The sequence below is a fragment of the Diuraphis noxia genome, unplaced genomic scaffold (genome assembly GCF_037042655.1).
Source record: "Diuraphis noxia isolate RWA-SAM2 unplaced genomic scaffold, SU_Dnox_SAM2 contig0003, whole genome shotgun sequence".
Lineage (NCBI taxonomy): Eukaryota > Metazoa > Arthropoda > Insecta > Hemiptera > Aphididae > Diuraphis > Diuraphis noxia.
The window spans coordinates 63406115-63418470 of NW_028301713.1; the positions used below are offsets into that span (position 1 = coordinate 63406115).

A 12356-nucleotide genomic window follows, 5' to 3' on the forward strand; every position below is an offset into this window, starting at 1 on the left:
AACACGTTTGCTGGGTGTCGTGCAGCCGTTCATTATATTAGTATCGTAATATTAATTATTACACATATTATAATAATTAATTTCGGTTGTCGAATCACTTGTGTAACCGTGATTGAACTAGGCAATCATTTTTACTTTTTAAAATATATTTAAATATTTACAGGTACCTTATTATCACGGGAATTGGTGATACACTACAGATTATTATTTAACATAGGTAATATTGTATAAAATTATACACATGTCATAACACATTGATTATTTGTTTTTGCACATGTAATTTATTCACTTTATTATACTATTTTATTTTATATAAAAACTATTTTCCAGCAATAGTCCCTTAGGTTAAATTAATATATATGTCTGAAGTAAACGTTCACACATTTTATATTTTTTTACCACCAAAACTATACGTTTTTATAACAATTTTTGATTCTTATATTTCTTCAATATTTTACTGATTGTTTTATACTTTTGTGTTTAAGCATTAAAATGACAAAAATAAATCTTCAAAAGTTGATTGCCGTTTTAAAAGAAAATGGATGTACTCCTTGTGAGTGGAAAAATGTAAAATGTGGTGATGATATCATTATTGCGTCTTGCAAAGCATGTTTTAATCAGAATACGTGTTTGAAAAATCGAAAAATGATTAGACGAGTAAGTTGAAAATTTGACATTACTTAATAAATAATTTAGTTTTGTATATACAATTATACACACTAGTTACTAGCATACTACTATTTTGTAGTATGCATCTAAATGTACCTATATAATCAGAGTAATCAGACTAGCTGATTCCCGTGCACTTCGTTGACCGTTAAAAATACCGACTCTATAATATGATTAATTCGTAATTTATACCAGGCCTAGTCATATTCAAAAGTTTCCATGGATTTACCCTATCTTAATCTACATTAAAGAATTTTAACACAGTCATTTAAAATACAGGAGACAGGACTAAAAATATATTCAGTAATGTTATTTTATCGGATTTTAAGCTTTGTATAAGTGAAACAATTTTTAAAATTGCTGCCTAATAACAAATTTGTTTATTTCTTATTCTTCCATACTAAATTGTAAAAAAATATATTTAATATTATTATTATTTCTAAAAAAATCTCAAATTTACATAATAAAATTAAGGGTAACTTATCAATATAATAATATAGCCTATGGAAATTTTAAAATCAGTTAAATAGTTTCAGGGATGAAAGCAATCAAATGAAGTATGAACATTTTTTCTTCTTTATTAATTTGTATGTGTATTGGTTTGTGTATCAGTGTACATTTTATCTTTCAACGATTATTAATTATTATGCATATAATACTCGTATAATATTCTATGGGTATATTAAGTATATTATATTGGTGTGCGCGCGATGCATGAGATTATTTTTATCGATAAACTTCTCGGAACAATTCCTATTGTTCACCTTCGGACAAAAAGGATAGGTTGCAGGTAGCTGGAAACGCACGGGCCCTGATGAGCCCGTGCCGTGCAGCACAATACGTATTGGCGATGAATAATTATAATTGTTAATTATTCCACTAAAATGCAACAGTTTTGAAAATTCTTTCCTATTGCGTGGTGAAAATATGAGAAGAACCTCTATTCCATATTTCAAGTTCGTACGTTGCGTAGTTTTTGAGTTACAGCGATCAGTGAGTGGTATTTGGATTTTATATGTATAGATTATTATGATATTGACATGCTTCAATGTTGGGTTTCTTATGGTGGGAACTGGAAGCTACATTTTGGAAAGCATGTCTCAAAATAAATTATGTTTGATCTTGGATTAGATATTCGTATTTTTACTATTTATACAATTTGTAGTTTAAAAACTCCAAAATTCAATTACAGATAAAATAAAATATTGTTTTAGACAAGTTGCAAAAGTTTATAACCAATAAAAATCATAATACATAGTAATAAGAATCAAGAACATTTTCCCAAACATATTTAAAAAAAATGTATTTGAATATGAATTTTTTTGTTATAAGACAATAATCTTTATGTATAATAATAATAATAAATTGTGATAATTTTGGTCATTATCTATTGACTATTTCAAACAATGAAAAGTTATAAATTATAATAGTGTTAGAGTGTGTCACTAGGGATGTCTGTATATTGTCGGTAAATTCCTCGCGGTATTTCGTCTAATTTTATATTTTAGTTCCGGTAAATTTGCCATAGGATTTATGTGGGTAAGAGAGAGAAAAGTATTCCATACGCCATCATTCCCGACTCCATATACGGAATATACCCATGTATGGAAATATGAAAGTCGGACTATAAGTTACGAGTTTACGACGTTATTAGTTATTGTAGTATTAATAAGTCAATGGGCAGCTAATATAGGTATTTACAGATTTTTGAGCCCCGTTGTCATAATATTGTACGAGATGAATAATCTTTTCAAAGTATTAGATTAATTTAGAGCTTGGATTCTTATACACTAAAAAGTATCAACACATTTCATATAATATATGCAGTCAACATCGTAAAAATATGAAACAATTATGCAAGAAAATTGAATTTATGAACATTACAAATTTGTACTATTTAATATTAATACTTATTATACTATAGCCTATAGGTATACTTAAATATTATAAAATAATATATTTTAGCAAGAGTGACTAAGATTATAGACATACAATTATTATTATCATTGATTAAGTAGTTATCTTATTCGTTTTTAAATTACTATTTAGTGCCTAAACAATTTATTTTTGATTTTTCCACTTAACCAAATATTATATTATACCGTTTTTTAAGATAATATGTTTGATTCAATAATAAATTTTGAATTACGTAAAAATATGCAGAAATATTTAATACTAATAAATATGCTGAAATATGAAAAAAAACATTTCGCCATCAATTTCAAACTTTTATAATTCGTAAATATTACTGACAAACATCCAAAAATGTGAAAATTAAAAAATAGGTATTCAATTGCACAGAAATCCACGCTCCATTATTATATACTAATTTCACTGCTTTGCTGTTAAAATGATTTTAGAGCACCATTTGTAGAATCTCTGTCTGACTCACGAGAAACGGCGCAACACAGACTAAACTAAATCCGTAGCAGTATTACTGCGGGGGAGGGTACAAACATGTAGTAAGAACACGTTTTTATGTAGTGAGGTTTTGTCTCTAAAAACCAGGGTGTTCAGTCATTCGGGAATTAATGACACTGGCCGATGCTTTACCTTAGACCACATTAGTGACTGAAGCCTAATACCTCGCTACACTACTTCACTAGATAATAATTAATATTCATACTTCTGAATTTGGTAAAAGGATAATTCTCTAAAGTTAAACATAATAGAGTTGTTATGACAGAGAGATAAAGAAATGCATTGTTATGGAATACTCTTAAGAGTAATCTGAGGGTGAAATATGTGAATTCAGACTTTCCCTTCCATTAAAATAAAAACAAAGCTTAATAATAACAATAAGAGTAACTAAAACTATAGTTTAAATTTTAAATTATTGAGTAAATAGCTCAGCTTTGCAAAATCGCAAAATGTGCATTTCATAAAATATTATCATAAAGTGCATGGGTTTGAATGGATTAATGAGTTAGGTGGTCAAACAATCGCAGCTACATAAGTTTGCGCACGCTTATAAAACTGAGTATAATACCTATGTGAGTACTATTAAACAACAAAACTAAATATGTCCCATGTCCACCATGATATATTGTATTTAACCAATAATTTATATTTTATTTCAGATATTGGTAGATGGGAGGAATAATTTACTGGAATTATACAATCAGTTAGAACCAGAAAAAAAGAATTTCACAAATAAAGTGAGGGCAGTACTGAATGAGTTACAATTTGAAGTGAAGAGCATAGACTCTGCAATTGTAATTGAAATTTGTAAGAGATTGGGAATAAAATGGAATACTGCTAAATGGAAAGTAGAAGCATTAAAAAATCATAATAAAGTAATTTTAACATTGCGTAGTATTTTTAAACTTGACAGTAAAAAGGTAAAAACTCCAAATGAAAAGGTAATGTTATATGAAAATATAGGACAGTTATCTGTTGGTGATAATTTTTTGTCTAGTCCTAGGTTAATGGAAAGAAGTTTAACAATACATGAGATGCCTGAACATGGATCTTTATTTTTGACACCAAATCTCGAGGAGTTGATTGTTGATGAATTTATCACTCCTACAAAACGAAATGAAGCTGTTGACATTATAGAATGTGTTAATGATCAACTATTAACACACGATTTTAACAATGATATTAAGGGGAAAATATCACAGGTTGAAAATTTAATTACAGATGAAAATGCTCCTAAGAAAAAGGTAATGTGTGGTTCTAATGAAGAACAGTTATCTGTTGTTGATGAAACTTTATACAATTTTAGGTTGATACAGAGAAACGAGGACATTATGGAAGTTGTATCTATTTATTCGTCCAGTTTAGAGAATATGTTGGACACTTCTAATGATACTGTATTGTTGGAACAAAGTCCTAAAGAGTCAAATTTTGTGTTTGTGACTCCTACTCAAAGAAATGTTACAGGAACTCCTAGAAGAAAATTATTTTGTGATAATATAACAGGAAGTTCATTGTTTGAATGTAATAGTTCAATTGATTTACTCAGAAACACTGGTAAAACGAGAGACAAATTTATTAGTCCGATAAAGAGTCCGTTAAAACGTTTAAATGATAGACATTTTAATAAAAGCCCTGGGGAGCTTTTACCACGAGGTTCTAAGAATGTGTCTCCTTTAAACATTAAAGGAGAATATTATGAATGTAACTTCAAAGAAGGGGACTTTATAATTCCAAAAGATGAATGGAATCATATATTTGAAGACGGAAAACTAAATATAAAAAGGTATACATAAACTTATTTAAATTTGCTTAATATATTTATATATATAGAACTACTTATACTGTATTTAATTTGTTTGATTTATTACTCTATTAATTTGTCTTACAAAGTTGAACATTTTATTAACAATAGTTAAATTAAATCATCACAAAAATAATTTATATAGATATTGTTAGCTTTTATTTTCTATTATTATTGTCTCCATCTTACAAGTGCCTAACTAGCAAATTGTACGCTCAACAGATAACGTTTAGTTCTGTTAGTTTAAAAACTAGATTGAATTGACCTCTTATACAATTTAAAAGTAATATTATCATCTAGGGTGTCTCATAGGGATTTCATTATATTTTAATTTTAAAGCGAGTATAATTATTTGAAGATGTACAAACAATATACAATTTTAAAATACTCATAACTCGATTTAAAATTAAAAAACAACAAAAAGTCTATGAGATGTTCTAGGTACCTAATAATCTTACCTTTAAATTTTACCAGACATCAATTTACTCTAATTTTTAAACTAACAGATGTTAGGCACTTGTAAGATGGAGACAACAAATGTGTCGGTGTAATGTCCACTTAAGTATTCATAGTATACCTTCATAAAATATTATTAAAAAGGTATAATCATAAACCATTTATCAAACACCAAATTATTTTGACAGTATAAACTGAAATTTCTTGTTCGCATGAATTACTTATAATTATTAGAGAGATTATAGAATACAAACATGAAAATTGCAGAGGGGGGCAAGTTAATGAAAATAATTAACTCAAGTTAAGTTAAGAGGACACAATATCGATAAGTTAAAAGTTAACAGTTAATAAATTATTAATTTAATTCGATAAGTTAAAAGTTAATATGGAAAAAAATATTAACTTAACTCAGTTTAAAAAAAGTTAATCTCCATTTTTTAATTGCCTAGTATGTTGATTGCATAAAGAGTGACAACGTTATTTCTAATTTCCAAAATTATAATAAACAATTTTATTGAACTTTTGATGTAATGTACAGTGTAAATACCTATTTTACTTTACATGTTTATTAAATATTAAATTATACCAACACACCCTTATTAATAATTTAATAAATAGAAATTTGTTTTATCAAATAGAAATTTAAATCCATATACTATTATGCCTATCTAATCTAATTAAATATATCCATTAATACGATTATTTTTTCAAAAAAATAACAAAAATGTTTGTATAATATTATAGTATTGGATTATTTTTATTTTAGTATTAATATTTCAAGTATAACACCTTAACAACAAAAATTTAAAAAAATATAACATGATGGATTATTTTTAAATAAACTGAGCAAAGTTAAATAACTAGTCAACTAACTTTGGGCAGTTTGAAATTCTATTGTAAATAATTTAAGATTAATTAATCTAGAGATATTTTCAATAAATCATTTTTTTTTAGTTAAGGTTTGATTTATTCTTTTTTGTTGCATTTGAAGCATAACAATATTATTCCTTCTATTTTTTTTTTATTTTTTTTTTCTGCTTGCCTCATGTTGTACCGAATATTGACAACATGGGGCATTCATGTTTTTCTTATTTTATAATTTACTTAAACCAACTTGGGACACTAATCAAAATTTAAAAAAAATTTTAGACAATTTTCTGAATTTAACAAATATACTTTGTACCTAGTGAGTATATATTAACATATTATCATATAAACATAATAATTACATTCTTGTTCTTAAAATTTTCACTAATTTTTCTCAGACATTTGCCCATCTGTACAAAATTAAAAATATAACTGTAGGTACTATTTAGACTAAATTGTAAAAGGTTAGTGTTGTTTAGATAGAATGGACTTGTTTAAATGTATCCTAATTATAACTTTGACCATGGATGAATAATAGTGGCCCAATAAGTAAATCGCTATATACAGAAATGTGTGCACGATTATAATAATTTATAATATGGAGTAGTAAATTTAACACGTGTCTGAACATATTTTTTATTACAAATTTTTATATAAAACGTCTCATTCAATGAGTATTAGTGTAAGTTTTTGGACTTTTTAAAAAAGACAGATACTAGACATAAGATGAATTAAAAAAATTAATACTTACGTATCATATTTGATGCTGCATCACTACCAAAGTGATTTTAAATATTGTTAAGATAACAACAGAATATTTGCATCACATTAATTAATTGAGTTATGAAGGTAAAACTAAAAGATAATATTTTTTCCCAAGTTAAACATTGGGACACATGTTGACGTTTTAACTTAACTTTAACTTTTTACATAGTTAATGCCCACCTTTGGAAAATTGTACATAATTCAAGTAGATATGTAAATATAATTTATCAATAGTAAACTAAAAAAATAATTGATTTTTATTTTAGTGTAATGTAATGTACAATTATTAGCCTTCACTCAGAAACTATACTAATGTTTTATTGTTATATTTCAGGTATCCTGGAGTTATCAGGAAACATCTTCAAGAAGTGAATAACACTTGTATATTGTATATTAAAAAGCTGGAATATGTTAAGACTGAAAAATCAATGAAGCTGAAGATGTATTGTAAACATAGTGACTGTAAGAAGTTCAAGCTATACATTTTGCCTACTGGTGAAGAAGCAATTGTCGAGGTTTACAGTACGAGTAAAAACTTCAATCATAAGCCAGATGCTCGATACACCTCTCAAATTAGGGGAGCTGAGCGAAAAATTATTGCAGAAAAAATTAAAGAGAAAAGTGCTTTTAAGTATAGACAGGAATGTGTATTATCAGTTTCACCTATTAAATTAATGGAATGTGGAAATTTGCAAACAATTAAATCTCCTTCGATGTTAAGGAAACTTAACAGTGAACAACAGTTGAAAGGGGATTTCAACCGAAATGATCACTTTGATGTAGTCTTAATGGCCAAAGAACATCCCTGGTTGAATATGAAAGTTCCCGAAAGTATAGAAGAGCCATTCAATGTAACATGGGCAAGCCAACAGCAGTTGGCAATAGTTCAAAATTTATTTAAACAAGGTGTGTTAACAACTATTCATGTGGATTCAACAGGATCAGTTGTTAGGCCCCCTCAGAGCTCAACAAAACAAACTATTTATTATTATGCTTGTGTAGTGCGTATAGGTAAAATTGAAACTGTATGCCCAATAACTGATATGGTCAGTGCAACACATGATAGAGAAACGGTTACAAAATGGTTGAAATGTTTCAAAGATCTAGTAATTGCAAAAGATCCAAGTATCTGGCCGCCTTTCAAAAATGTTGTAACTGATTTCAGTTGGGCTTTTATGCATGGTATTTCTAAAGCATGGAATGGTAAAGAAACAATATTTGAATACCTGGATATGTGCCATCAAATAATAACTGGAAGAGAAACATTGTCTTATAGCACAGTAGTTATTACTTCTTGTACAAACCATTATGTTAAAAATATTCTGAACCATGTTAAACACTATTATCCAGATGATGAAAAAACAGCATTTTATATAGCCAGATGTGTTGGGTTAGTGTTTGAAATGAACAATTATGAAGAAATCAAACATTGGTTTAAGTTGCTGTCGACTATGATCTTGTCAGACAAGTCAACGGAAATGTGTAAAACAGCAAGTATGGAAATGAAATCATACCTGCGAACAAACCATGGATTAGTGGAAACTGAAATTGAAAAGTTTGATGACGATCACAATTATTCTTGTGGTAAAACTACTGACACTTTTTATTATGCCGAACGAAAGAAATCTGCGTTTTATCATGATTTTAAACAAATATATGACAGTGTGAAAGAAATTGTAAATATTCCCTCACACGAACATGATCATCTAGATGCCAATAGTATGTATTCAGAAGAGTATTTGTTACATTTCCTTATTGAAAATGTGCCATACATACCTCTGTGGACAAAAGTCATGACTAATCTTATTAATCTGGAAGAACGCCAGAGTAATGCATCAGTAGAAAGTTGGTTTAATTTAGTGAAAAATCATATTTTAGCAGGACAAAGGAGAATGAAATGTGGTAGATTTATTGAAAAGATAACTCAATATGAAGCTCAATGCTTTAGACAGATTGAATTACAAATACCTAAACACATATGTGCCATAAATAAAAAAGCTGATCGTGATGAAGACAACCTGCATTTAAATACTCCAGAAACATGGAGAAAGAAAGGAAAACGTCCAGCATTCTTGAGAAATAATAATAAAATTTTAGGCAAAAGTTATGGAGAAAACATAAAAAATTGTTTGCCATTAAATATACAGTGCCAAGATAAGACACTACAACAGGACGTTGTATTACATTCAAATGATGATGAGTTTATCAATGATCATCTCACTGTTTGCAGACAAACAGATCAACCATTTGTTGGCAGTGTGGATATAGGTGAGCAATTCGATACCGTCAGTAACATTAGTGATCACGATTGTGTATTGACAAGAGAAAATAGTACGAGTCCAAAAATTATTGAGAATATGAGTAAAACTGTTGTTAATACTATACCTGTCGCTTCGATTACCCAAATTCCATCAGACACTTACGGGCACACAGTTGTATGGGAATCGTCCACTGATAAGTCTCCAACAGGAAATTATAACTTATACCGTACAAACAAATTGGTGAAAGATCCAATGTATTACATGGAGTCTTATCGTGGAGTTGACAAATATGTGGTATCGCAAATTTCTTTTGAAAACGAAGAGATAGAAATATCTTCTTTAGATTTTTTGAGTTTAAACACTAAAGGTGATACTAGTATGCTTTGGTTACATAATAAAGAAATATGGTGTTTGTTACAGATATTTTTGAAGAGGAATTCAAGGTCTTGGATCACTAAGAAGAAACAGCAGTTAGGCTGTGTGAGCCCAGAGCAATCTTACTATATGTTCAATCTAGGTAGAAGTGTTGAAGATTCTACAGCTAGCAGACCTGAATGGATTGATTCATCAAGGTTATTAATACCTTTGCTGGAAAAAGACCATTGGACTTTGATCTATATAGATTTTTTTAAAAAAACAGTGAGTTATTTCAATTCTATAGAAAGCGTGCATAAAAATATTGAGAAGAGAAATTACTGGAAGGACAGAGTTCTGAATGTTTTATGTGGTGTGCCTAAAATATGGAAACCAAAGCAAAATGTAGGTGATATCAAAAAATGGAAAGATATGTTTGTCCAAATACCATATCAAGATGATGGGTTTAACTGTGGTATATTTATGTTGTACTTTGCAAATCAATTAATGAGTAATAAAAGAATAATAAATGTTTTCAATCCAAGCAGTTATCGCTCAAACTTACAGGACTTGATACTATCAAGTTCAAAGTGTATGAAGAACATATGCTTAATTTGTGGGAAAGATGAAGGTAGTTTTAGACAAAATTATAATTGTGAAGTTGATAGTACAATGGTTCAGTGTGGGTCTTGTACTAGATGGCTACATATCTCTTGTTTACCAGAAATTGAGCAAAAAGAATTTGAAAACTCAGATTGGGTTTGTGGACTGTGCTTAAATCAATGTCCAACTATCTAAAATAATTTCTTATACACATCATTAATATCTGTGTTATACTGTCCACACGTTTTTACATTAATTTAGTGTATTTTATTAATTATTAAATATCATATTTAAAGTGATGACTCTTTTATTTTTAAATTCCACTCAATTAATATTGAGGAAATATGAGCATCAAAATTTGTTCAAAAAATTATGTTATAGTAACGACTCATGTTTTTAAATTCCACTCAATAAGTTTTGAGGAAATAACAGCGTCAATATAATTGTTAAAACTATTTTTTATTTTAAATAGATAACGACTTAAGTTGGATAAAACTTTAAATTTATAAAAAAAAAATAGTAAAATTATCTATGTACATCAATTTTACATTATGACAGTAATTATCTTTTTATAAAACTTATATTTATAGTTAAAATTATTTTTGTATAGTTTTTGACTAATTAAAAATTGATTTGTCCAACTTTGAGCGACTTACATAAAAGAGTTCATTAAAGCGTTTACAATAATTCCACTCAATTAATTTTGAGGAAATGTAAGGCATTCATATTTTATTTTATTCTATTTAATTTTCACAAGAATATGACATCTATAATGACTCTACGAGCAATATAATAGCTAATAATAATCAGGTATTATGGTTGAACTGTGTTTGTATAACTAATATGTTTACTGTGCATATTTTGTGTGTGTTATATTATACAGCTGTAAAAGAAATGCGGGTTTCTAGGCCTACAGGGGATCTTTTTACCGCTATAAAAAACTAAAAAGAAACGAATCTAAATGCAATACCTCATGGGTGGATTTGGAAATTTGCATTAATATTATGTTGTTGGCACAAATAAGTAATTGAGACTGTGAACCACAATATATCATATAGGTAATATTTATATTAAAATGAATAAGTAACAAAACATCAATCATACATAGTAGTTAAGATATCATTTTAATTATATCAAAAATATGACGTGCAAATAATCATAACGACACAATTTTAAACAGAAGTGTATATACGTTATGGCGGGGGGATATGAATATGTTAATAGGTATGTAAACACCAGAAAATTAAGTTATGAAAGAAATGAATTTAACATTGTGTGATTAAATGTTAAATGATCAGCATTTTAAACATTTAAGCCCATTAAACATTGAATCACCATTATGTTACTCAAGAAGAATTAATAAATAAAAATTAATTATAACATAACATGCTTTGGTTTTTAAGTACAAAAATTAATGTAAATATTTGTACATAATATTTTATTTACTTTCATATTTTTAATATAAATGTATTATTAACACAAATCATTTACAAATTGAGCCTCTAAGACGTATGTCACTTGCCAATGAGGACACCTCATTTGATAATGATTTGTTTTAATGTTTTTTGTTTATAATAATAACTGTTAATATACTGTTATATAACTAATTTAACTGTTTTAAATTAATGTGCTGTTTAATATTTTTACCTCAGTTACTGTATTACCTATTACTATTATTCTAATTGTTGTATTGTTACTTTTATGTTTAAGGGGAAACCAGTTTGTTTCTATAAAAAATTAAAACAATTTCAACTTACATAAGTGATATTAAGATGATTTTAAAATTCTTTTGGTCAGGTAGATATGTATTTTTTACATCTGAAAAAACTTACCTTTATAATAAATATAATACATCAATAAAACTAAATAAATAATAACAATAACAATAAAAATAATTTTTATTTTGCAAAATAGATATACAATATACATAAGAAAATAAGAAAAATAAACAGTATGAAACACACCCTGTAGACATAGCTTGTGTTGTGTTGGTAGAGTAGAATTCAGTTTATAAGTTGTATATACATTTTATTATGTCAAAAGCATGACAGAAAGAGTATAATATAAGTAAAAGAATTAATAAACATTAAATAAAAATAATTTAGAAACAAATAGAAATATTAGATCAAATACAGTCAATGTTTAGATAATACAAAAAA

At 27.6% G+C, this 12356-nt stretch overlaps 1 protein-coding gene across 1 annotated transcript; it reads left to right on the forward strand.

The window, feature by feature from the left end:
• Positions 1 to 492: 492 nt before the first annotated feature.
• Positions 493 to 10392, forward strand: LOC149057657 (uncharacterized). The gene is made up of 5 exons (XM_089223470.1): positions 493 to 657; positions 3750 to 3965; positions 4011 to 4873; positions 7314 to 8698; positions 8858 to 10392. The coding sequence occupies exons 1-5, from the start codon at positions 493 to 495 to the stop codon at positions 10390 to 10392; spliced, it is 4164 nt and encodes a 1387-aa protein (XP_089079596.1).
• The last annotated feature ends 1964 nt before the right edge of the window (positions 10393 to 12356 follow it).

Coding starts and splice junctions, on each gene's coding strand:
- LOC149057657 (XM_089223470.1), top strand. CDS start 493: ATGACAAAAATAAATCTTCAAAAGTTGATTGCCGTTTTAAAAGAAAAT. Junction 658..3,749: donor ATCGAAAAATGATTAGACGA/GTAAGTTGAAAA, acceptor ATTTTATTTCAG/ATATTGGTAGATGGGAGGAA. Junction 8,699..8,857: donor TGATCATCTAGATGCCAATA/GTATGTATTCAG, acceptor ATCATATTTTAG/CAGGACAAAGGAGAATGAAA.